Raw genomic sequence first — 27384 nt, forward strand, 5'->3', positions numbered from 1 at the left:
TGGCTGTTTAAGGCAATGAAATCTGTCAAAGTCTTCCATTCCCCTAAGTGCCAGAAAACCAATATGGTGGGACAAGGGGTGGGTGGGTGTGAGATTTGCTGGTTTGGGGGCAGCAATGAGAGGCAGGAGAGCTGGGACCAAGGGCAAAGGAACTGTGGGGGGGAAAAACCCGAAAGTCTGAAACATTACAAGACGCTGTCTTCAGGTTGTTAAACTAAATCTTCTCCCAATCGGAAAATCCACTCCCCTAAAAGAGGGGAGGGGGTTCCTCTCAGCAGCCCAACAGAGGCAGGGGTCGCCAGATCTCACCACTGATGCCTCTACGCTTCTAGAAGAGCAAGTCTACCTCTTCTCCCTGAGCTCAGAAGAAGAATAAGGATGCACTCTCCTCCCCACTGCAAAGCAAAACCAGTGGCCTATGAAACTCCCTGCCTGGTGGGAGCCCTTCCTTTACGGAGCTCACAAAGCTGCAAAAGAGGGCATCTTAAAGCCCAGCATATCTCAAGGCCCCATCTGAATTCCGAACAAAGGCCTGGGAAAAAAACAGTTTTATTTGAGTGATTCTGCCGGGTCACAAATGAAATGTCTAAGACACTTCTTTGGAGAGTTCTCCATTCAAACGGAATATAAATTATTACACTGCAATCTTCCAAGTCAAGGTTCCAATGCAATCCTCCTGGCTGGCGACCCTACCACAGAGCCCAGAAAAGAAGAAGAAGAGTTGGTTTTTATATGCCGACTTTCTCTACCACTTAAGAATCAAACCGGCTTACAATCACCTTAACCCTCCCCTCCCCACAACAGACACCCTGTGAGGTAGGTGGGGCTGGGAGTGCTCTAACAGAGCTGTGACTAGCCCAAGGTCACCCAACTAGCTTCATGTGCAGGAGTGGGGAAACAAATCCAGTTCACCAGATTAGCCTCCACCGCTCATGCGGAGGAGTGGGGGAATCAAACACGGTTCTCCAGATCAGAGCCCACTGCTCCAAACCACTGCTCTTAACCACTACATCCAAAGCCAAACGCACTGCTCCTTCCACCTGGGTTCTGTTGTATCTTTTTGCAGACTGGGGGCGGTTGTGGGGAGTTCTGGGTTCTTGTTGTCCCAGGACAGGCACTTCACCATTCATGCTTGGTAAGGATCAGTGCCTGTGGATCTTGTAGGAGGAGGGGGCAACTGTCAATAGCCCCCTACTCGCTTTTCAAAGCACAAGCGGTTATGCTCGGGGAAGGGGGACAAGGTGATACATGCTGAGAAGTGGGAGGGGGGGCATGAACGGAGCAGCACTCCCCATGGAAGCTATTAGATACTCAACACTTCATTTGTTTCTCTCCCCCCCCCCACACCTCCACCCGGGGAGCACAACTCCCAGCTCTAGGACAAGAGGCTCTCCTCTGACGTAACCAGGAAGCAGCTGCAAAATTAAGGAATCCCTCCTGACATCATAAAAAGGGGTCGACGGTTTACAGGGGAAAGTATAAAAATTAATGACATATTCCCAGCCGACGCTGCAGGCCTGCCTGAGACTTACACAGGAAGCCGAGCCGCACAAGGTTGTGCTTCCTCAATCGCTTGCCCGGGGAGACACCCCCTCCCCTCCCATTAGAGCACAGATGAAGCTGGTCTGGGGGAAGTGGGGGTGATTCTAAGGACAGCCTCGGGGCTGCCCCCCCTCCGAACTTCCCTCCAGGGCGCTGCCCTCCAAGGGACAGAGCGGGCCTTGAGCCTGCGGGGCTTTTTCTGCTGGAACGGGAAAAGTGGCACGGGTGCTAAAATTAACCCGGTCCTCTTCCCGGAAGTATCTGTGGAAAAAGGCTGCCGTTTATAGAATGTGTTATTCTCTAAAATTTCCTGAAAAGGCCCCTAAAGCCCAAACATGCCGAGAAGCCATTTCCACATGCGGTGGGACAGAAAGTCCAACGGTTCAATGAGGACCACTGGCGGGTTTTCTCCCAGCTACACACCCGTAGGGGAGAAGCTGTGGCTAAGGGAGGGGCTGTGTCTCAGTGGCAGAGCATCTGCTTGGCATGCAGAAGGCCCCAGGTTCAATCCCCGGCATCTCCAGTTAAAGGGACTAGGCAAGTAGGTGATGTGAAAGACCTCCGCCTAAGACCCTGGAGAGCCGCTGCCGGTCTGACAATATTGACTTTGATGGGCCAAGGGTTTGATTCAGTAGAAGGTAGCTTCATGTGTTCAAGCAATATGCAGAAATTTGCTGGTGCTCAGTCAGACAGATGCCCACCCAAGGCCGTCCACTCTGGTCTGAGAGTTTTCTGCAGACTGCTTCAACACATGAAGCTGCCTGATACTGAATCAGACCCTTAAGTCCATCAGGGTCAGTGTTGTCTACTCAGACTGGCAGCAGCTCTCCAGCTCTTGCCAAGACAAGCTGGAGGGATGGATCCCACTTGAGCCCCACTGCTGGCTGCACCCTAACAGGATGCCACCCTAGACTCCCCCGACCAGGGCCTCAGAGGACCTCAAAATCCATAAACATGCTAAGCAGCTTCTCGTGCACACTCCTCTGCCCCCTCTCACAAGTCCGGCTGGCAGCCCAGTTAGATCCGTACAGTCTGCAGTGAAAGAAAGCTGGGGAGACAGGCAATACACTCACCTGGCCTCGCCAAGAGAAGATCACGGCTACGCTAAGCCACAGACTAAATTGAGGCCATCGTATTTTGGTCACATTATGAGAAGACAAGAGTCACTGGAAAAGACAGTCATGCTAGGAAAAATGGAGGGCAGCAGGAAAAGAGGAAGACTCAACAAGAGATGGATTGACTCAATAAAAGAAGCCACAGCCCTCAGTTTGCAAGACCTGAGCAAGGCTGTCAAAGACAGGATATTTTAGAGGACTTTGATTCATAGGGTCGCCATGAGTCAGAAGCAACTTGTTGGCACTTAACACACACAGTTTGGCCCCATGCCCTCACGATTCTGGCGCAAGTGGGCACAGGTGGGCAATGCCTGTCGAAACCTCGGAAGGATACATGAACCCACCATATTCGGAAAGGACCTGCACGTGTACTTCTGGTTCTATTGATTCCCTAGCACACGCACTCCTGGAATGTTGTTTTTATAAGGATCCAAGATCAAGATATATGATTCTTCCTCTAACAGATAGGAATAGTAACCCTGAGTCTGAGCTAATACCCTATTTACTGACAGCGATCCTAAGGTTACGTTGGTAGTGGCAAAACTTATCACAGTCCTTACATCCCTTAAACAACAGATTTAGAATTATGCTGCTCAAGATTTATGAATCAAGGAGCTTCAAGGGGGAAAGGAAAGGAAAACTTGGATGCCAGAGTATCATCTTTACGACCCACATCAACGCAGAACTTTTTCCCTGGCCACGTTTATCATGCCATCTGCGATTTTGGAAGGAGGATTTTGGAAAATCCCGCTCTTTCAGATAGGCTTTACCCCTGTGGGGACAAATGCATTGAACCAATTGTACATGTCTTATTCTACTGTAGATTTTATGCAGAAATGCGCAGCAAATTTTTAAGCCCTATTTTGACAAATAAGTCAAATTCTTCTGATTTTAAAAATATTGTCGAAGGCTTTCACGGTCAGAGTTCATTGGTTCTTGTAGGTTATCTGGGCTGTGTGACCATGGTCTTGGTATTTTCTTCCTGACGTTTCGCCAGCAGCTGTGGCAGGCATCTTCAGAGGAGTAACACTGTCCTTCAGTGTTACTCCTCTAAAGATGCCTGCCACAGCTGCTAGCGAAACGTCAGGAAAGAAAATACTAAGACCACGGTCACACAGCCCGGATAACCTACAAGAACCAATCTCCTGATTTTCTTCATGCTCTTTTTTAATTGAACACTCACTCTCCTGTAACATAGGAGAGCCCCGTGGTGCAGAGTGGTAAGCTGCAGTACTGCAATCAAATCTCCGTTCACGACCTGAGTTCGATCCCAATGGTTTCAGGTAGCCGGCTCAAGGTTGTCTCAGCCTTCCATCCTTCCGAGGTCGGTAAAATGAGTGCCCAGCTTGCTGGAGGTAAAGGGAAGATGACTGGGGAAGGCATTGGCAAATCACCCTGTAAACAACGTCTGCCCAGTAAACGTCGGGATGTGATGTCACCCCATGGGTCAAGAATGACCTGGTGCTTGCACAGGGGACTTTTACCTTTTTAACATGGAGAAAGTGGCACAATTTCTGAGATTTGCTGTGAAAGTTCGCCAGCAAGTTAATTAGAGGGTTTTAAATTAATTTTAGCATCCTTTTATGCTCTAACCTTGTTAGCAATGCTCCACTGCCACAATTTTATGGTATTATGTAGCCACCCCATGTTTTGATTTTATGTCAATAAAGGAGATTGTGTGTGTGGGAAGCCAGAGTACCCTCCAATGCCTTGTGATTGGCAGGAGCTGAAGAAATTGTGAAGATTAGTTAACCTCTGCAAGGGAAAACTCAGCCCAGGTGCTTGAAGTGTGGGATTCAGACAGGCTGCAAAAACCCAGTGGTGCTGGTTTCACTGCACAGTTTTGACGGAACTCCTTTCCCTACCGGAGGTGCTGGGACCACCCATGCGCCTCCAGAGCTATGCCTATACCAAACCAAACTTATTTAATACAGCCCAATAAAAATAAAAATAGAATCAATACAATAATTCAAACTTCCAGAATATCAATTAACTGATGGGGGGGGGATTTTAAAATTGTAGAATCACAGAATTATACAATACTTTATGAAACTTATTGCTAAAAAGCCTATATATGGCTTCCCAAAGTTTCCCTAATCTTATAGGCTATCCGTCCAAATTTGGCGACCTTAAAAGTGATCTCTTGATTCTTATCTGCTACCATTACTAAGAGGAGAGTCCTTCTATTTTTACCAGGATGGCGGGAAATTATGGGGATTTGAAACCAGGTCTCCCAGCTCCTAGCTTGACACTCCAACCACTAGAGCACACATATTTCTGTTTTTTTTTTTTTTTAAGCTCTCATGTAGGCAATGCCTGTTGAAATCTCAGAAGACTGAAGGCTGGGGGGGGCAGGAGGTGGAGCTTCGGTGTCTTACAGATTTCCTTCCTGATCCCTCCTGCCAGCGTGGTGTAGTGGTTAAGAGTGGTAGAATCTAATCTGGAGAATTGGGTTCGATTCCCCACTCCTTCACATGAGAAGCCTGCTGGGTGACCAGGGCCAGTCACAATTTTCTCAAAACTCTTTTGGATCCACCTAGAAGAAGACGAGTTGTTTTTTATACCCTGCTTTTCTCTACCCTTTTTAAGGAGTCTCAACGCAGCTTACAATCACCTTCCCCTTCCCACAACAGGCACCTTGTGAGGTAGGTGGGGCTGAGAGAGTTCTGAGAGAACTGTGACTAGCCCAAGGTCATCCAGCAGGCTTCACATGGAGGAGTGGGGAATCAAATCCAATTTACCAGATGAGAGTCTGCCACTCGTGTGGAGGAGTGGGGAATCAAACCCAGTTCTCCAGATTTAGAGTCTGCCGCTTGTATGGAGGAGTGGGGAATCAAAGCTGATTCTCCAGATTAGAGTCTGCCGCTATGTGGAGGAGTGGGGAATCAAAGCCAGTTCTCCAGATTAGAGTCTGCCGCTCTGTGGAGGAGTGGGGAATCAAAGCCAGTTCTCCAGATTAGTCTGCCACTCATGTTGAAGAGTGGGGAATCAAACCCACTTCTCCAGATTAGAGTCTGCCGCTCATGTGGAGGAGTGGGGAATCAAACCCAGTTCTACAGATTAGAATCCACCATTCCTAACCACTTTACCATGCTGGCTCTCACAAGGTGCCTGTTGCATGTGTGTGGGGGAAGGCGACTGTAAGCTGCTTTGAGACTCTTTACGGTGGAGAAAAGCGGGGGTATAAAAACCAACTCTTCTTCTGCCTAGCCAACCCAGAATAAAACTGTGCAAAATGAGGAATTACGTAGATTGGCTCAATCGACGGGATTGTAATTTCTTTTTGCTCCGCTTGTGGAGTCTCTTCCGACCCCTGCCTCCCTTCTGAGGCACTCACACCCCTGCGCCCCCTAAGCGTCCCTCGCTGGCCACAGCGACACAGCCAGGGCAGCGGCTGCCACTGCATTTCCTCACAAGCCGGGGAAGGCGATCCTAGCGCGAGCTTCGGTTTCAACTTTGACCAGCAGCTCTGAGACTCGCACTCAACTGCGCGGCCGAATAAAATATTTTTTCATAAATTTAACGCCAGCATGTCTGTGTTTGGAAACTCTGAAAATCCATGTTGTATGGTTTACTGCACTGGAAAAGGTGCCAACAGAGTTTCAAAGGAAGGGAAGTGTATAACTGTTTCCTTTCAAATGTATTTTCCAATGGGATCCATTGAGGGGGGAAAAGCTGGAACTAACTAAAACATTATTAAAAACTGTTACGGAGAGAGACACAGAGATGGAAAAAGATAGACAAAAAGAGAGACAGAGTGAGAGAAAGAACCAATGTGAAACTGAGGAAGAGAAGGAGGGTTACTGCCAGAACGGGGGTAGGCTGCAGGTCGAGCCCCCCCCCCCCCCGTAAGGTGACCTCTCTGCTCACAGCCACAACTGGTGGTTTTGAGATTTCAGTGCTGCTGGCCCTGGCGCACCAGACCGCCAACCACACCACTGGTGGAGAGCGCCACCTTGGCAAGCTGCTAGCCCTCTGCGTTCAAATCCAGCCAGACAGTAACTTTGATCGCTACTGAGTGTTTTTTTTTTTTTTTAAAGAGTCAAGTCACAGGCATCATGCCAGTTAAGTACATTTGCATGCATCTCTTCTGCCTCTGCCGGGGAGGGAACGGGCTGGGCAGCTAGCTCGCTTCGAGACTTCAAGGGGATGCCAGCAGCCGCCCGCTTTCTGAGCCTATCGACGCGGCCACGGAGGATGCGTCGCTTGCTTTTGAGCTCTGGGAGCGGGGTGGAGGAAAAGGGAAGCCGAGATCGGGACAACGCTCGGCTTCACATGCGCTGCACGGTTGGGAAATGCGCACCACCCCTGACCTTCCTCTCCCTGCGCTCACAAGCCCGATTGCAGGAGTTGGTCTGGCGAGAGGCTCGGGCGGCCGTGCTTCTCGACACGGACATTCCATCGAGGGACTGAGGCAGCCTCCCCTTTCCAAAGGGCCTTGTCTGTTAGGGGGCGAGCCCTGCCGCTACCCCCAGAGCTCGGTGCGTGTGTTTTGCAAAGCCCTTCCGCCACCGGCCTCCAATTCTTCAGGGTGCCTCATCTGCAGGCTGCAGCGCACATGTGGAGGGATGAGGGGAAAAATAAACAGACAGACAAAAGAATGAGGATGCCCTGCCAATTCCAATCGAGCAGTGTTTCGTTTAAATGCTTATCAAGCTGAGAAAGAGCAGGGTTCCTGGAAGAGCAGGCTTCCTTTCTTCCAGTGCCAGCGTCGGACACCCTCCAGGACGGGCACAGGCCAGGCATGGTGGCAGGCAGCCCACCCCACCCAGCTCGGCAAGCAACCCCTCGACGGCGGCTGGCAAAAACAAAAACAAACCAAGCCCCCCCTCCCCAAAAAAAAAAAAAAAAAAAAAACAGAGTGCAAGAAGACTTTATGTTATTAATCTCGGATCTGGCTGCTGCCAGCGGGCCAAATTACCCACCAACGCTCTCTGCTAATAAAACTCTTTTTTAAAAAAAGCTCCAATTGCAGCTTCTGCCAAAGTGCTCAATGGAACAGAAAGACGAGGATCCCTGCTCCACATTAAGAGGGCAGCGCTGGGGAACTGGCAGGACCGGGGGCATTGAGTCACCAGCAGTCCATGCAACACATCGCCCCCCCTTCCCATGGCCTCTCCCTTGTGCCACAGCTGCTGCGCCAGCCAGCCGGGCTTCCCTTCTGTGAGCTGCGCAGCCAGGCATGCCCTTGCAGGGAGCAACCGAATGGGAGGAAGCAAAGCCACTCCCGGCCAAGTGACACGCAACGCTGGAACTCCAGCCGTGTTCTCTGGCTGGTTGGGGGGGGGGGGGTAAGACGTCTGGCTGATTCTGATTGGGCCGATGGTGCTGGGGAAAGGGTGTGACTCTTCGAGAGCCAGCGTGGCGTAGTGGTTAAGGGCGGCGGACTCTAATCTGAAGAAAGGGGTTCGATTCCCCGCTTCTCCAAATGAAGCCTGCTGGGTGACCCTGGGCCAGTCGCAGTTCTCTCAGAACTCTCTCAGCCTCGTCTACCTCACAAGGTGTCTGTTTTGGGGAGGGTAAGGTGATTGCAACCCGCTTTAAGGGTAACTGTCCCCTGTGCCTACACTTTAACCCAGCAAGCTGTGAACTCATTTTACCGACCTCGGAAGGATGGAAGGCTGAGTCAACCTTGGGCTGGCTACCTGAAATCGACTTCCATCGGGATCGAACTCAGGTCGTGAGCAGAGCTTGGGCTGCAGTACTGCAACTTACCACTCTGCGCCACGGGGAAAACTGCTTTGAGACTCCATAAAGGTACAGAAAAGCAGGGTATAAAAACCAACTCTTCTTCTTCCTCTCAGAGTTACTTCCCTGCTGGGGAGGGGCCGTGGCTCAGTGGTAGAACCTCTGCCTGGCATGCAGAAGGTCCAAGGTTCAATCCCTAGCATCTCCAGTTAAAGGGACTAGGCAAGTAGGTGATGAGAAAGACCTCTGCCTGAGACCCTGGAGAGCCGCTGCTGGTCTGAGTAGACAATACTGACCTTGATGGACCAAGGGTCTGATTCAGTATAAGGCAGCTTCATGTGTTCATGCCCCTTCTGTATGCTTCAACCCCCAGTAGCTAATGGCGGCAGGGATCCATACTGTGCCTGTCTTTTTTTTCTTTCTATCATGGGGGGTGGGGATTTTTTGATCAGCTTCTCCTTCCCCACTACCACAGCGTCCCGCTACTATGTTTCCCCACACCCAGTGCCTTTCAGGGCCAAATTACACATCAGGAGATCAAATCATAGAACTCCCAGCATCCCGTGTCCTTTGGCCTTAATGGTGTTGCATTTTGAAAGCTTTTGACTGGCACAGAAATTGTATCTCAAAAACTGGGGGGGGGGAGATTAAGGGCCTTGTGAAACATTAAAAAAACCCTTATATGATCCCTGCCTAAAGTGGCATAGAAAAAGATGATGAAGAAGAGCTGGTTTTTATATGCCGACTTTCTCTGCCACTTAAGGGAGAATCAAAGCAGCTTAGTTACCTTCCCTTCCCCCCTTCCCCTCTCCACAACAGACACCCTGTGAGGTAGGTGGGGCTGAGAGAGCTGTGACTAGCCCAAGGTCACCCAGCTGGCTTCGTGTGTAGGAGCGGGGAAACAAATCAGTTTCAGTTTTTCAGTCAACCTTTAATGGCATGATATGCAGAAACAAATCCAGTTCACCAGTTTAGCCTCCGCCATTCATGTGGAGGAGTGGGGGAATCAAAGCCAGCTCTCCAGATCAGAGTCCGCCACTCCAAACCACCGCTCTTAACCACTACACCACGCTGCCTCTAGCTTTGTCTGTTCTCAGAGGTCAACGACACACCTCCTGTCCAAGACCCTCCTGGCCTGTTTCTAACAACGCACGGCTTGTGATTGTGGAAGGGCTCGACCCCACAGCCCGAAATGGGACAGCAGAGCCCTGATTGAAAGCTGCTGCCAGAACCCCCTTTCTGAAACACCCAGGTCCAGGGCACCAGCAGCTGACGCAGATCCACAGGCGCAGTTCGGAAACACGGCCCGGTTCTTGACCGGGATTACTTCAATTTGGGAGCTAATTGACTCCAGCTGTGAGCGAAAGAAAAGCCAGGCGTTGGGATCAAGGTGGCTCGGAAGCATCCGCACGAGCACCGAAAACGATCCGCACACGGAGCGCTACGAAAGAGAGATGCAACAGGTTGGTGCATTTCGCTCCCACAAGAAACAAGTTTGTGGATGCATGCCCCCCCACCAACATTCCGACTTTTAAAGTGTATCGTTGAAGACTGAACCTTTTGCAATAGGCAGAGAGAAGCGGGGGGGGGGGAAGACACCGAAGGGGGGGAAAAAACCCGGGTTGATAAAAGGAAACGAGGGAGACGCGAACAATTGAAAACTACCTAAAGCTCGGGAGAGGCTTATTTTATTAGTCCTTAATAAATATCTTGCAGATTTCCTGCAGGAAATACACCAGATCACATGTAGAATAGTTTGATACTGATGTCAACGGCATCAACATATGAAATCTATTAGGGGTGAAGCCACAGCAGGGCGATCAGTGTGCAGAAAAGCTGCACGGCACAAGGGTGGGTGGGGGGGAATCTCACGGCCCTTCCAAATTCTTCGAGAGGTAAAAAAGTCAGCCAAGACACAGAGAGAGAGAGAGGGAGAAAAAAAATCCCACATCCTGCTTTGGGCTGCCAGCAATCTGAAGTGCCCAGAGATTAATTCTATGTCTGGCCTGGAAATGTGACTTTAAAGCAAGGGGGGGGTGTACCGGGGAAGGTTGGGGGGAGGCCAGGCTAACTGGGGCTGGCACCACGCCATGAGCCCCCTCCACACCCCCAGCCATGTTTCAATGTAGACAGCAGTAAACCCCAACAGACATCAGCTCCTCGCTCTGCCAGGGGCTCACGGCAACAGCAGCTGCGGCGCGTCTCGCTCGGCAAATGCAGATGGGGCTGGGCAGGCTGCTTCTGCTCTGCACACTTTCCAGAGGCAGGTCGGTCTTGCTGGCCTTGGCCAGAGGGGCCCTTGCAACCTGAGCTCCCAATGTCCTGGCTGGGGAGGTGCCCAGAGAAAACCGTCTAATGGAAGGCGGCTTTGCCAACTAGCAGAAGCCCCTTCGGCTCACAGAGAAATGCAGAGAAATGTTGGGAGAGGTCGCAAAGATGTGGTACCCAGGCTGGGGGAGAAAGGCCAGCTGCTTTTCATCTTAGAAGAAGCCCCTGTGAGCTTTAGGGCTGGTTCCCAGTGTCTCAAAAAGAATGTAAAACACTGGCACTGGAAAGACTGCCAAGGAGGCACACAGCCACCAGGAAACTCCACATAGTGCATTTGGAACATTTACACACAGGGTGGTGCAGTGGTTAAGAGCGGTGGTTTGCATCTGGTGGGTATACCAGAAACTAAAGCAAACTGACTGCTTCTGGGCACTGGTACAAGAGATCGAAACACCCCAACGGTTTACTGTGGGGCTGGAAGCTGCACAAAGCCAACGAGGTGGGGTAGGGCTCAATACTCCTCAGCTCTCCCTCCCCTGAAAATCTGGAAGGGCAAAGGGCACAGGGAGGCCAAGGATGGCACGCCCCAGCCGGTGACGATAAACCTGACATCAACCACGTCTCAGTCTATCACTTCTGAGGTCGGCTGGCAGACACAAAGCTGAGAAATGGCAAGCACAAAGACCTAGAGAGTCCTGCCACTCTGTGGACAACCAGGAAGAGTTCAAGCCTGGAGGGTGGGGTGTCCCTGGGTGCCCCTCCACCACTGGCTGCATCTCCTGGCCTTCAAAGAGAAAGCAGCAACATCCTCAGCTTGTGCTCATCCACAGAGACTGGGGAGGGGGAGGCAACTAGGGAGCAGGCTTTCTCAGCTGCCGCCTCCTGGCTTTGGAATGCTTTCCCCGTAAAGGTTGCCCTGGTGCCTGATCTGTGGATACTCAAGTGCAAGGTCAAAACATTTTGAGCCAGCATGGTGTAGTGGTTAAGATCGGTGGTTTGGAGTGGTGGACTCTTAATCTGGAGAACTGGGTTTGATTCCCTGCTCCTCCACATGCACAGCGGATGCTAATCTGGTGGACCAGGTTGGTTTACCCACTCCTACACATGAAGCTGGGTGACCCTGGGTTAGTCACACTTCTCTTAGAGCTCTCTCAGCCTCACCTACCTCCCAGGGTGTCTAGTGTGGTGAGGGGAAGGGAAGGTGACTGTAAGCTGGTTTGATTCTTCCTTAAGTGGTAGAAAAAGTTGGCATATAAATTCTTCTTTTTATTCAACCATTTTTGTCTCTTTTATGGCCTACTGGCCCATATTTGGTAGGTTTGTGCATTTTTAGCATGTTTTTATGCTGGAGTGTTTGGCTGCTGGATTTCTCTTGCTGAATGAATTCGTGTTGTCTCGTTGGACCTGTTTTCCATTTGATGCTGCGAGAGCTGCCTCAAGCAGCTTCCTGCAAAGGTGGCACCTCCAGTGTGGCCACTAGGCGAGGCAGACATCACCTCCCCCCACCCTGAACAGACCCCAAGGCCTTGACCAAGAGGTGAAAGGGCGGGACGAGCAACTATCAAGAGATGTTCTCTTAGAATCAGGAGTCACAACTTCCAAGTGGCCACAGAGGCCATGCACACATTGGCAGAGGGCAGCAAGGACGTTCCAATGCTCCCGTATAGGCTGTAGAAATCAGGGAGCCCAAATGGCTGCCTTCACATGCCAGACTGACTCCACTTGGCCGGATTCCCAGTTCCAAGTCTCAAAAGGGCTAGTCAAGCCAACTTGCAGGTGGCAGAATAAGCCACTGGAGGTGGGCTGGGGGTGCCTTAGAATCATAGAGTTGGAAGGGCCCACCAGGCTCATCTAGTCCAACCCCCTGCACAATGCAGGAAATTCACAACTACCTTCCCTACACACACCCAATGACCCCTACTCCATGCCCAGAAGATGGCCAAGATGCCCTCCATTTCATGACCTGCCTAAGATCATAGAATCAGCATTGCTGACAGATGGCCATCTAGCCATTTAAAAACCTCCAGGGAAGGAGAGCTCACCACCTCCCAATGGAAGCCTGTTCCACTGAGGAACCGCTCTGTTAGAAAATTCTTCCTAATGTCTAGATGGAAACTCTTTAATGTCAACCCACTGGTTGTGGTCTGACCTTCTGGGGCAACAGAAAACAACTCGGCACCCTCCTCTACATGACAAGTACTCGAAGATGGTTATCATATCATCTCTCAGTCTTCTCTCCAGGCTAAACATACCCAGCTCCTTCAACCTTTCCTCATAGGACTTGGTCTCCAGGCCCCTCGCCATCTTTGTTGCCCTCCTCTGGACATGTTCCAGCTTGTCTACGTCCTTCTTAAATTGCAGTGCCCAAAACAGTCAGTTCTTGCCAGACACACCGCTATCCACTTTGCCAAGTCTAGTTGTGCTGCTGTTTCAGCTGCTCCCAACGTGGAAAAAAATGAAGCCGGCAAAGTGAATTGGGGTGCAGGCAACCCTTCAATGAAACATTTCCAGTCTGCCTCAACCATCTGTGCCCAGATGCTTTTAGTCCTGGTGCCCCCGTGCAGAGGAGAAGCCCCTCAGAGCATCACATGCAGGATGAAGAGCCGACAAATGGCCGGGGAATTCTTGCTTCAGTTCTAACTGCACCTCATAACTGGCTTTGCTTGTTGCTATCAGAGCAGCCTTGCTAGTGCCTGCCGTGCCTTTCCCAGGGCTCAAAGTGAAGCGTGCCGTGAATGTCACGGCTATCCAGGCCTGGGAGCTGGACTGGTCTGTAGGACTGTCAAATGTGATCGGAAAAGTGATCCATTTCTACTTTAGAAGAGGACGAATTCTCACTAGTGGGGCCAAAGTGAAGGCCGCTTTGGCCTCTGGAACAAAACAGAAAATAGCAAAGAAGGTCTATCCTTCTAACATTAATCACATTCATATCCTGGCGGCCTCCCAAGAAGCTCAGAGTAGCATACATGGTTCCCCCTTCCTCCAACAACCCTGTGAAATCAGCCAGGACAAGCGTGATTGGCCCAAGGTTGGCCAGTGAGCTTTGTGTCTGAGTGGGGATTTGAACCAGAGTTTCCCCATCAGTAGTGTGACAGATGAAGCACTATGTCACGCGGGCTCACATGAATACATGAAGCTGCCTCATATTGAATCAGACCCTTGGTCCATCGAAGTCAGTATTGTCTACTCAGACCGGCAGCGGCTCTCCAGGGTCTCAGGTAGAGGTCTTTCACATCACCTATTTGCCTGGTCCCTTTAACTGGAGGTGCCGGGGATTGAACCTGGGACCTTTTGCATGCCAAGCAGATGCTCTACCTCTGAGCCACAGCCCCTCCCACTGAGGGGGAGCGGAGGCTCTACCACTGAGCCACAGCTCCATGCCCTAAGTGATTTTATTAAATTGGAGGATGTCGCACTTCTTTCTACATCTCAAATTAAAACCTGCGTTCTGATTTATTTACGACAGGGTCCCCAACATGACTCCTGCTGACCCCTTGCCTGGGACCCACCAAGTGTTCTTAGAAAGGGGGGCAGGCTGGGTGGGGCTTTTGCCCAGCAAGGGTTTTGGTTGGCCACTGGAGATCTAACTGGCTCTGTGGATTCAAAAAACGTTGCTTTGGCAGCAGCTGTCCCCACAGCACAAAGACCTTCACCGTGTGGCTGAAGGTAAGCAATGTGTAAGCAAGAACATAGCTTTAAACTATATGTTCATGTTAAGCAGAGGACTTGCCTGAAATGTTGAAGAGTTAGAACATAACAACATAAGAAAGGCCCTGCTGGATCAGACCAAGGCCCATCAAGTCCAGCAGTCTGTTCACACAGCGGCCAACCAGGTGCCTCCAGGAAGCCACAAACAAGATGACTGCAGCAGCACCATCCTGCCTGTGTTCCACCGCACCCAAAATAATAGGCATGCTCCTCTGATACTAGAGAGAATAGGTATGCAGCATGACTAGTATCCATTCTAACTAATAGCCATGAATACCCCTCTCCTCCATGAATATGTCCACTCCATGAATATGTCCACTCCATGAATATGTATATGTTAATAGTAACCTTGAGTTACTATTAAAGAGTTTACGCATAAGCTCACTCCCTGACACATTGTGCTTGGATCCACTTCCTGAAGTAGCCATGTTGGGGCAGCGCCCACCACCCTGTGTCAGTATTCCAAAGGAGACCAAAGGTTCGAAAAGGCTGGTGACTCCAGATTTAGGATATTTCTAAGATCTCTTCAGAATCCTAATCAATGCGGCTTACAATTTTAAAAAGGTAAAAAGGTAAAGGTCCCCTGTGCAAGCACCGGGTCATTCCTGACCCATGGGGTGACGTCACATCCTGACGTTTTCTAGGCAGACTTTGTTTACGGGGTGGTTTTCCAGTGCCTTCCCCAGTCATCTTCCCTTTACCCCCAGCAAGCTGGGTACTCATTTTACTGACCTCAAAAGGATGGAAGGCTGAGTCAACCTTGAGCCGGCGATCTGAAACCAACTTCCGTCAGGATCGAACTCAGGTCGTGAGCAGAGCTTTTGACTGCAGTACTGCAGCTTACCACTCTGCACCACAGGGCTCTTGGTTTACAATTAAAACTACCTCACAAATATACATTAAAAACCAGTCATTGGAAGTAATGGTGTAAAAAACTATCCATAAAACAGTAGCTGCCCATCAAAAAGCTGCTAAGATTAAAAACCCCTACTTAAAAGCCTGGGTAAAAAGATGAAGTTTGGTCTAGTTGCTAAAACAAAAGTAAAGTAGATGTCAGGCAAGCCTCAAAAGGAAGGGAATCCCAGAGGCAAGGTGCCACCACAGAAAATGCTGTGTCTCTAGTCGCCACCTGCCTCACCCCTTAAGACAGGGTCACAGAGACCAGGACTTGAGAGGCAGATCTAAATGGCGGGCTTGATAGTATGGGAGGAGATGGTTCTTCAGATACCGTCCTTTTGACCCAAAGAGTTTAAAGCAATCATAACTGGAAAACGGAATGCAACAATCCGGGGGGGGGGGGAATTAAGCACCGACATTCAACAATCAAACATACAAAAACTTTTTAAAAAACCTTTTGTCAGAAAAAGCCAACGCACCGCACAAAACAAGTTGTTTCAGAACGTTCTAAGAGGGTGAATCATATGAATCGGGATCTCCCCTACCACAGGAAATTCCCTTGTTTGAAGAGCCGCTACCAAAAACGCTCATGCTCTGAACACGTTCCAGAGAAATGCCTTTAAAGGCCCACTCCAACACTGGGAATCACTAACTGGTAACATCACGTGGTGCTACACATTCCACGCCGCTAGCTCCAGGTGACAACTGAACTGCTATGTTCCAGACTGGCTTATAGCCTAGGAAATATGCAGATTTATTTAAATACCATCAGCCAACGACTCAGTCAAAGGGCAGATATTTAATCAGCTCAAAGTTCTGCCGGTGGTTATTTTGCGAGAAGCTAGCTGCCCTCAAACCCAGCATCCAACAGGAAGGGGAAGGTCTTTGCAAAACCCCATTTTCCTCCCGCGACGAGGCAGTGGGGCTCGACCTGTCCCAGACTCGCCCAGAGACATTGGACCCCCTCCCATCTCTCAGGCTGCTGATGGGCCAGTGGGACTTGAGAATGGGGACTGGAGACCACTTCCCCACAAGGCTGTTTCTGCTCCTGGGAGCCTGAGGTTTAGTCAACGCTCATGGGAGCCTAATTTTAAAACGCCACCAAACTGAGGCACACAGCAGAACCGGGAGTTATTTTTACCGCCAGCCAACAGAACTTGGACTGCTCGGAGACCTCGTACGTGAGCAGTGTGGTTAAGACCGCTTTCCGCAGTTGTCTTGTGGGTTCTTGGGCCCGTCTGTGGAGACTGCAAGTGCGACAACCGCATGGGGCTGGCGCGCTGGGCTCTGCGCAAGGCCCGCTGGGAAAGGGACCTTGCCACGGATGGCAGGGGGGCTTCATTTGATTCTGCAAGACCTCTGCCGTCGCGCCGCTAGAAGGGGCAGCGGTATGGGAAGGTCATTCCCCCACACACACACACATGTACGAAGGGGCTCTCCGGCCCCCAGTGTTCAGAACTTGCCCCTCTCTGCTAGCTCAGCTCACCAAAGGCTGGGGAGATTAAAAAGGGGGGAGCAATCTGAGGGTCCTGCTGTAGAACAGAAAGCCACAGAGACAACTGAGGGAAGGTTCCCAGGTTTTTTTCCTACCTTGTGTGTGTATTAAGTGCCATCGAGTCGCTTCCGACTCATGGCGACCCTATGAATCAAAGTCCTCCAAAATGTCCTGTCTTTGACAGCCTTGCTCAGATCTTGCAAACTGAGGGCTGTGGCTTCCTTTATTGAGTCCATCCATCTCTTGTTGGGTCTTCCCTCTTTTCCTGCTGACCTCAACCTTTCCTAGCATTACTGTCTTTTCCAGTGACTCTTGTCTTCTCATAATGTGACCAAAATACGATAGCCTCAGTTTAGTCATTTTAGCTTCTAGGGTCAGTTCAGGCGTGATTTCTTTTTTGGCAGTCCACTGTATCCGTAATACTCCCTCTAACACCACATTTCAAAGGAATCTACTTTCTTTCTATCAGCTTTCTTCAATGTCCAGCTTTCACACCCATACATAGTAATAGGGAACACGATGGCATGAATTAACTTGATCTTGGTGGCCAGTGACACATCCTTACATTTCAGAATCTTTTCTAGCTCCTTCAGGGCTGCCCTGACATGGCTGCTTTGGAGGATGGACTTTATGGCATTACACCCCACTGAAGTCCCTCCCATCCCCAAATCCCGTCCTCCTCAGGCTCCACCCCCAAATCTCCAGGTATTTCCCAACCTGGAGCTGACAACCCTATTCCACAGTTTCAGACACTGAGTGGGCTTGGCCACAGATAATACCTGGCATCTTTTCAACTGGGACCTTGGGTATGCAAAGCACATGCTCTGCTGCTGAGATAGTCGGTCCTAGCAGCTCAGATCTGGAACATGTGAAGATGAGAATACCCCTGAGCATGCACAAAGTCACACAACCAAGTAATCACATTCAGCTCCCAAGGGCTTGCCTGTAAGTGAACCCCAAAGATCAACATATGCAAAAGCTGGAGGCCAACATAGGCCACATGGTTATATCACAACCAAACGCTGCACAGCCAGACTGAGAAATGCCCCTTGGCTGCTTGGGTGGGAAGCCACAGAAGACCAGTATGTAGGACTGTGGTTGCCTGTATATGAGGGGAGGGATCTATAAGGAGCAGGGAAGTGATCCTGTCGGTGGCCTATGAACTATCTCCAGAGACACTGCCCTTCAGTGTTACTCCTCTGAAGATGCCTGCCACAGCTGCTGGCGAAACGTCAGGAAAGAAAATACCAAGACCACGGTCACACAGCTCGGATAACCTACAAGAACCAATCTCCAGTGATTTATTGGAAGTATAATCCAATCATACGGTAAAACAGAACAGTATGTCTGAGATGGGTTTGATTCCAGGAATTATAAAACAAATTATTAAAAAGAGAGAAAGAGGAGCAAGAGAGAGAAAGCCCCACGGAATTACAGCTTGGAGTAAATTGGGCACAGGTGGGTGGGGGAAGGGCCTTTCCTTCCCCCTTCCAAGATGCCCTGCCACAAGGCCCGGCTTCAATTAGCTCACTTGCAAACCAGAAATTGATTTCCCCTCAAATTATGGAATATATATAATATATATAAAACATTTTCAGTGTGTTTGCAAGTCAGGATAAAGGGACCCACCAACCTCCCTCCTAGGCAGATCTTTGAATGGCTACCAAGCAGTCGGATGTGGCCACCCAGAGGTGGATTCGATGGTCTCCCCAGCTCACACGGGGAGGGGGAAAAAAGAGCCCACACATGCTTCCCCTCTGAGCAAATTTCCAAAGAATGTATCTCCTGGTTCTGAGAGTCCGTGGGACTTGTGGGGGCAGGCAGGCACACACCCTTTCCCAACAGATTTTCGGTGTGGGGGAGGGATGGCTGGGCACCAGTGACCAAACTGTGGGAAAATACGCAGGTCTCATCAACTCCCAAAAACTCTGTGGGCACACATGACTGGTGGCAGAACATAAGAAAAGCCATGCTGGATCAGACCAAGGCCCATAGAGTCCAGCAGTCTGTTCCCACAGTGGCCAACCAGGTGCCTCTAGGAAGCCCACAAGCAAGATGGCTGCAGCAGCGTTATCCTGCCTGTGTTCCACAGCACCTAAGATAATAGGCATGCTCCTCCGATATTGGAGAGAATAGGTATGCACCGTGACTAGTAGCCATGGTTAGCCCTATCCTCCATGCACACGTTCACTCCCCTCTTAAAGCCTTACATAAGAACATAGAAAAAGCCATGCTGGATTAGACCATGATAATAGGCATGCTCCTCTGATACTAGGGAGAATAGGCATGCATCATGACTAGTATCCATTTTTACTAGCAGCCATGGATAGTCCACTCCCCCTCTAAAAGCCTTCCAAGTTGGCAGCCATCACCACATCCTGTGGCAGGGAGTTCCACAATTTAACTGTGCAGAGCAAGAGACCGACAAATCTGACCAGTAAGGACAAGTCGCAGGGACGGTTCTGGGGCACAAGCCACCCAGAAATTCACAAGAGCTGCTCAGGATTCCAACGGACTTCTTCCACTGGGCTTGTGAAGAGGAACTGCCTGGTGGACCGGGCTTCACATTTCATTTGCTAATTAAAGACAGAGGGTGGGTGAAGGGGGTGCCGTTTGGATTAACCACCTCGGAAACAGCACAAATGCTGCTGGGAGCGGGAAAGACATCATAGCCTTCCTCGGGCCAACTGCACTGCCTGGGGTTCACACAGCTCCTTCCCGTGGAGAAAAGCAAAGCCGCAAAGGGATTCAGAGCCACTCGAGAAACAGGAAGAGGGGCTCTTGCTACCCCTCTGCTTTTGGAAATCAACATGATCTGGGAGCCTTGCTGGGATCCGCCGCCACCTGTATAATATTCAGAAGGTTTCCTGGGTATGAGCAGCCTAATAGCCAAGGCTAGCTTGATCTCATAATACTAGAAGTTTGCATGGTATGGACAGGGAAAATCTTTTCTCCCTCTCTCATAATACCAGAACGCGGGGTCATCTGCTGAAGCTGGAGGGCGAGAGATTCAAAACTGATGAAAGGAAGTATTTTTTCACACAACGCAGAGTTAAATTGTGGAACTCCCTGCCCCAGGATATGGTAATGGCTGCCAACTTGGAAGGCTTTAAGAGGGGAGTGGACATGTTCATGGAGGAGAGGGCTATTCGTGGCTACTAATTGAAATGGATGCAAGTCATGGTGCATACCTATTCTCTCCAGGATCAGAGGATAATGCCTATTATGTTAGGTGCTGTGGAACACAGACAGGATGCTGCTGCTGCAGCCGTCTTGTTTGTGGGCTTCCTAGAGGCCCCTGGTTGGCCACTGTGTGAACAGACTGCTGGACTTGATGGACCTTGGTCTGATCCAGCATGGTTTTTCTTAAGTTCTTATGTTTTTATCTCATCAGAGCTTGGAAGCAAAGCAGGGTCGGTCATGGATTAGTACTTGGACAGGAGACTGCCAAAAAAGGCTGGGGTTGCTAGGCAGAGGCAGGCAATGGCAAAACCACCTCAGCTCGTCTCTTGCCTTGAAAACCACATGGCCATGGGGTCGCCGTGAGTCGGCTGTGACCTGATGGCACAATTCCTGGGTGTAAGAACCTGCAAGATCTGAATTTGGTGGCTTACCCCGACCAGAAGATAAGAGGCCCAGGTGAGCTAGCCCCTCCATCCTGCTTCTGTACCCGCAAAAGCAAGCAGCCCCGACCCCACCCACCCCGGGCCCGGCTATTACCTTTGGGCTGAGCATTGTACACAGCAAACATGTTGATCGCCATGAGCTGCAGCATGCGGGTGCTTCCAATGGGCGGGGGGCTGTGCTCCAGCAGTGCCTGGAACTCACTCAGAACCTCCGCAGCCACCATGGGGAACGTCTCCATTCTGCAGGTGCCAAGAGAAGAATGACATGAAGAAGAGTTGGTTTTTATATGACGAACTTCTCTATCACTCAAGGCAGAATCAAACTGGTTTACAATCACCTTTCCTTCCCCTCCCCACAACAGACACCCTGTGAGGTAGGTGGGGCTGAGAGAGTGTGACTTGCCCAAGGTCACCCAGCTGGCTTCATGTGTAGGAGTGGGGAAACCTACCCGGTTCACCAGATTAGCATCCGCCGCTCATGTGGAGGAGTGGGGAATCAAACCCGGTTCTTCAGATTAGAGTCCACCGCTCCAAACCACCGCTCTTAGCCACTACATCATGCTGGCATCTAAGCCACATTCATGGCTGGCAAGTCACCCCTATTAAACTTCTCAGGAGATTTTAAATACCGTGCCCCACATTTGCTACTTCTGGTCAACACCTTTGCTCCCCACAACCCAATTTTTACAGTTTGTGGAATTGGCAGCCCCATGGCTTACGGCACATGAAAAATTAGGCCAGTTGCCTGCAGTGCATTCTACCACCTTAGGGTCTTCCCCTTCGTTCTCCTGTGTGAATCTGCTCCATTTCACAGGGTTGCGACAGCAGTGTAGGTACAATGCAGGAGCGAACGTAACCACCCTACATTTCTTAGAGGAAGGGCTGGGTTTAAACGTGGTTGCTATGTGAAGTTTTCTCAATGAGAACAGCTAGAGAGGCTCTTGGGAAAGCCCCGGATCAGGGCCTACGGAAGATGACGAGGGACATCTCCTGACTCTCTGAGCAGTTCATTCTCTGCCCCCCCCACAGCTCCACCTAATCCTTTTCCTTTTTCAGAAAAGAGGGGAACTGTGCTGAGCATTGACTACCTATCCCGTCCAGGGGACAGACACACTAGTGTGCTGTGCAGCCACATGTTACAGGCCTCCTGTGCTCATTGACTATTTTAGAAAGAGCAAGTTCCTAGGCCTCAGCATGGTGAGGATGAAAGGCAGCGGCAGTTATCTGCCCAGAACATTAGAGGAGAGGCCTGTGCAAGCTTGAGACGAGGCAGAATTTCTCAGCCTCACACCTTCATTTGGAAGATAACCAGCCCGAGCTTCCATACAGGGTTGAACCGTGTGTGTGTGTGTGAGAGAGAAGAGGAGTTGGTTTTTATATGCCGACTTTTTCTACCACTTAAGGGAGAATCAATAGGGGCCCCGTGGCACAGAGTGGTAAGCTGCAGTACTGAAGTCCAAGCTCTGCTCACGACCAGAGTTCAATCCCAACGGAAGTCGGTTTCAGGTAGCTGGCTCCAGGTTGACTCAGCCTTCTATCCATCTGAGGTCAGTAAAATGAGTACCCAGCTTGCTGGGGGTAAAGGGAAGATGACTGGGGAAGGCAATGGCAAACCACCCCGTAAACATAGTCTGCCTAGTAAAAGTCGGGATGTGACAACACTCCATGGGTCAGGAATGACCCGGTGCTTGCACAGGGGACCTTTACCTTTTAAGGAAGAATCAAACGGGCTTACAATCACCTTCCCTTCCCCACAATAGACACCCTGTGAGGTAGGTGGGGCTGAGAGAGCTGTGACTAGCCCAAGGTCACCCAGCTGGCTTCACATGGAGGTGTGGGGAAACAAATCCGGTTCACCAGATTAGCCTCCGCCACTCATGTGGAGGAGTGGGGAATCAAACCCAGTTCTCCAGAGCAGAGTCCGCCGCTCCAAACCATCGCTCTTAACCACTACACCACACTGGCTCTCTGAACCACTCTGAAAAGTGTGAGGGGAATGCTAAGTGCTTTTATTACAGAAGCAGCCTCTGGGAAGAGACAGAGCGACAATTTCCATGTTCGTTGAGGGGAAGTGTGTGTGAGCCAACCACTGGGCACAGCACAGCACTGAGTGGGCCAGCACTTTGGCCATTCTCGCTCCAGTTCAGAAAAAAATTCCAAGTCCAAATCAGGCAAGGCGCATTCAGAGTAAGTTAAAGAATTTATTTAATATGCCTGGTAACAATGGCCAAGAAGGGCAGCCCTCTTCAGACGGATGCCCAGCTGTTCCTAGATGCCAACAGAAGGGGACTGCTCTCTGCCAGGGGACACTCCTGGAATGACAATGCTGATCGTTCTGCAGTCACGGGAAGCAAAACTGCCTGACCCTGAAAAGACCAACTCACAAAGGAATTCATCGTCAGTCGGCATGGTGTAGTGGTTAGGAGCGGTGGTTTGGAACGGTGGACTCTGATCTGGAGAACCGGGTTTGATTCCCCACTCCTCCATGTGAGCGGCGGACGCTAATCTGGTGAACTGGGTTCGTTTCCCCACTCCTACACATGAAGCCAGCTGAGTGACCTTAGGCTAGTCACAGTTCTCTCTGAACTCTCTCAGCCCCACCTGCCTCACAGGGTGTCTGTTGTGGGGAGGGGAAGGGAAGGTGATTGTAAGCCGGCTTAAATCTGCCTTAAGTGGTAGAGAAAGTCAACATATAAAAAACCAACTCTTCTCTCTCTCTACCTTTGTAAGAAACAAAATTCCTGGAAGAGGAGCTTGTTGATGAGTAACAGCCACGATAACCAAATGGAACCTCCAAGTACAGAGGCTTTTTATCTTTAGATATTACATGGGCAAACAACAGGGAGAAGCTTTGACCTTCAGGCCCTTCTCTGTGGGCTTCCCAGAGGCATCCGGCAGGATTAGATAGACCTTGGCCTGATCCAGCAGGGCGTGAGATCACAGGGCAGAGGCTGAGCTCTAGTGTCCTTTCTCCTGCCCTCTGACCTCGCCCATGTCCCACCCCTGCCTTGCCCTCAAGTGAAGGCTGAAGGGGCCGGGCCTGCCGGCTTCACTCCCTGTGCCCTCGGCTCCAAACACAAGCCCAGTTGCTAACAATATTGAATTCCAAAAGGCCTCGTAATGTAGGAAAATAAAACAAACATCCTGCAGCCTTACCCAATCCTGGTAAACAGCTTCCCATGGGCATGTAGAAAACTCAGGACAAGCCTTTTGTTCAGCTGCATGGGGGGAAAAGGGAAAAAAAAGAGAGATGGCGAAGATGAGAAAACAATTCAAACTCACTCTCTTTCTCCCCTTTCCTGTGAACGAGCTCACGGTCCCGGGTGACAGGATAACCTGGCCGGGATGTGGGGGTGGGTAAGCAGATGGGAACCAAATGGCTGTGCCCCGGCCCTCTCTCGCGAGTGCCAAACAGCTGGGCCAGAGAGCCACGCCAAGTGTACGGCACCCTCTGCTGGCGGCCAACTACCTCTGCAATGGGAGCGTGTGAGGGGTGGGGATGGGAGAACTTCCTCTTCCCAAACTGCCAGGGCTCTCAAAGCCACTGGATCCCCCTGCCCTGCTGCAGGCCCAGCTCTTCTCGCAAGCAAAGACCCCGTGAAAGAACAAGTCCGGTAAGGAAACAGAAATGGCTGGAGCCCAGCCTGGCATGCAAGGAAGATCTTTTCACAGCTGACTTGGTGAGAGGAAAACGCAACGGCATGGACTGGAAGTGTAAGGAGTGTATGCGCTGCCCCGCCGAGCAAGCATGCCAGTGGACCCACCCATTCGACACTGCCCCATGCCCCCCCCCCACACACAGAGGAAAGTACAAAACCAAAACACCTCTGTGGCCCACAGCCAACCCAGCCCTAGAGAAAGAGCCCTCCAACAGGGGCTGTGGCTCAGTGGTAGAGCATCTGCTTGGCATGCAGAAGGTCCCAGGTTCATTCCCCGGCATCTCCAGTTAAAGACACCTGGCAACTAGGTGATGTGAAAGACCTCTGCCTACGACGCTGGTGAGCCGCTGCCAGTCTGAGTAGGCAGTACTGACTTTGATGGACCAGGAGCCTGATTCAGTGTAATGCAGCTTCATGTGTTCGTGTGTTCAGCCCTTGAGTCACACCACAGCCTTCCGCATCAAAATAGCCTCCCAGTGTCTCTCACTGTTTCTTCAAGCTAGGTTTGCTCCCTCTCCCTCTCCCTCTGGCTCTTAGAGGGGCAGTGTGGTGTAGTGGTTAGAGGTCTCAGGCAAAGGTCTTTCACATCACCTACGACCAGACCCCTTTTGCTGGAAATGCCATGGAATGAACCGGGAGACTTCTGATTGGTTAAGCAGCTGCTTAACCACTGAGCTGCGGGCCCCTCTCCACACGTGCAGCTGCCTTCTACTGAATCTACTGGTCCATCAAAACCAGTATTGTCTACTCAGACCGGCAGCGGCTCTCCAGGGTCTCAGGCAGAGGTCTTTCACATCACCTACTTGCCTAGTCCCTTTAACTGGAGATGACAGGGATTGACCCTGGGACCTTCTGCATGCCAAGCAGATGCTCTACCACTGAGCCACGGCCCCTCCCCTCCTCGAGCCATCTGAGCCCACTGTTGGATACGAGTACACATACTGCCAATCCCTCTTGCTGGGAATCTGCGTTGTTACAAGCAAGCAAGAAACAGCATGCGTGGAAAGAGAGAGTCCTGAAAACCAGCAGTGGGATGGAGCGTTGGATCGAGATCAGGGAGCCGAAACCGGGTGGGGAGACCATGAGTCAGGTGTGTCCTACGTAAGACAGCCTCGTCTATGCTGCCATGGGCTCCTCGAAGGGTGGGACGCAACGCAGTGCCAGAGGGGGAGAAAAAGAAAGAAAATGATGACTTGCCTCCCTCTCGGCAGAGGGAAGACTGAAATGTGGACAGCGTTACTCTAAGGCCGTGTTGGCGAACCTATGGCACGCGTGCCCGACCTGGCACGCGTAGCCCTCTCTGCCGGCACGCGGGTAAGTGGCTCGGGACGGGACCGAAAGTCCAGGCGGGCGAGGCAGCGACGGATGGAAGCGGTGGAGAGAGAGCCAGCCCGCTTCCCGAGGGACGGGGCGAGGAACCGGCAAGCCAGCAGCCAGGAAAAGACGGAGCGCAGAGACGCGGCGGCGCGCTGCCGCACCCCAGCTGTAGCCCCGCCGCCCGGTCGCGCCTGCGCCAGTCAGAGGACTTGGCTGGGGGCGTGGGGAGGAGGGCAGGATGTTTCAGCCCTAATAAGGTCTTGGGGGCGGGACATCCTGCCCTCCTCCCCACGCCCCCAGCCAAGTCCTCTGACTGGCGCAGGCGCGACCGGGCGGCGGGGCTACAGCTGGGGTGCGGCAGCGCGCCGCCGCGTCTCTGCGCTCCGTCTTTTCCTGGCTGCTGGCTTGCCGGTTCCTCGCCCCGTCCCTCGGGAAGCGGGCTGGCTCTCTCTCCACCGCTTCCATCCGTCGCTGCCTCGCCCGCCTGGACTTTCGGTCCCGTCCCGAGCCACTTACCCGCATGCCGGCAGAGGAGGCTCCACCCCCACCAAAGGTCGACCACGAAGCCTCTCCTCACCGCCCCATTTCTGGTTTATTCCCCCCACACACACACACACAAGAGAGGTGGTGTGTGAGGTAAAGCGCCACCCTCCCCCTCCCCTCACAGCGCGGCCGGGTTTTGAATGCGCGCTCGAGGGCCGGCAGCGCCAAGGCGGGCGGCGAGGAGGAGGTCGGGGCTCGGGGTGGGGGGTGGGGAAAGCAATGTTTGATTCAAAACTCTGCATGGGGGGTTATTGGCCATTTATGAATGGGAGGTTTTGCATTGGATTTGCCATTCAGATGCACATTTTCCCCATCCAGATCCTCAGAACTCAACAATAAGCCCCCTTGCAGAGTTTTTTTTCAGACGGAACCCTCTGAATATAGAGCAGGTTTTGCTTCATATATTTGCCTTAGGGTTGCCAGGTGTCTCTCCCCCAATCATTTACCTCTTTCCCTGATGGTTCAGTTACAAATATCAAGTTTCACTTTGAAGAAGAGTTGGTTTTTATATGCCGACTTTCTCTACCACTTAAGGAAGAATCAAACCGGCTTTCAATCACCTTCCCCTCCCCACAACAGATACCCTGGCCATTTATGCATGGTCAGTTTTGATGTTCACTAAAAGCTCTTTTTTAAAATGCGAATTTAAAACTGCCTATTCACGGTCTCGAAGCAAAAGGAGAAATTCCACCCCTCCCACTCGCCTGCTCCTTTGTTCCTGTTTGCATAACCATTAGCATGTGCATAGCTAACCCGCCACTGTTATTTTGCATGGTTCCTTCAGGGGGATTCTTCAGGTTAAATTGCCGTGTTGGCACTTTGCGATATATAAGAGGGTTTGGGGTTGCAGTTTGGGCACTCAGTCTCTAAAAGGTTCGCCATCACTGCTCTAAGGAAAGGGAAGGGAAGGCCACAAAGCAGGTGGTGGTCTCCCAATTCTTACACAAACATGTGGTTGCCTTGCCCTGACTCTGGCCCCTCCACACTAGCAAGTTCCCACCCACTGCTGGGCAAAGACCCGCAACCCCTACCCCCAAATAAAATCTTTATTCAAAACGGCCATAGACCAGCACAGCTCTTCACCCCACCCCCAAAGTTTGCATCTGGTGGGCGCACCGGAAACTGAAGCAAACTGACAGCTTCTGGGCACTGGTACAAGAGATCGAAACCCCCCAATGGTGTACTGTGGGGCTGGAAGCAGCACAAAGCCTACGAGGTGAGGTTGGGCTCAATACTCATCAGCTCTCTAAGAGGTGGGGAGGGGCTGTGGCTCAGTGGCAGAGCTGCTTGGCATGCAGGAGGTACCATGTTCAGTCCCCAGCATCTCCAGTTAAAGGGACTAGGCAGGTAGGTGATGTGAAAGACCCCTGCCTGAGACCCTGGGGAGCCGCTGCCGGTCTGAGTAGACAATACTGACTTTGATGGACCAAGGGTCTGATTCAGTATAAGGCAGCTTCATGTGTGTTCTCCCTCCCCTGAAAATATGGAAGGTCAAAGGTCATGGGGAGGGCAAGGATGGCACGCCC

General features: G+C 51.3%; 1 protein-coding gene across 3 annotated transcripts in view; it reads right to left on the bottom strand.

Moving 5' to 3' along the window:
• The window catches only part of SMG6 (SMG6 nonsense mediated mRNA decay factor), a 119403-nt gene that overhangs the window by 66940 nt on the left and 25079 nt on the right, over positions 1-27384 (bottom strand). For all 3 annotated transcript variants that reach the window (XM_056865207.1, XM_056865206.1, XM_056865205.1), the window contains exons 9-10: positions 23496-23557; positions 20434-20579 (exon numbers count right to left, since the gene is read on the bottom strand). In XM_056865207.1, coding sequence (XP_056721185.1) covers positions 20434-20579; positions 23496-23557 — 208 coding nt within the window. The remainder of the gene's footprint in view (positions 1-20433; positions 20580-23495; positions 23558-27384) is intronic.

This window comes from Euleptes europaea, chromosome 19 (genome assembly GCF_029931775.1).
Source record: "Euleptes europaea isolate rEulEur1 chromosome 19, rEulEur1.hap1, whole genome shotgun sequence".
Lineage (NCBI taxonomy): Eukaryota > Metazoa > Chordata > Lepidosauria > Squamata > Sphaerodactylidae > Euleptes > Euleptes europaea.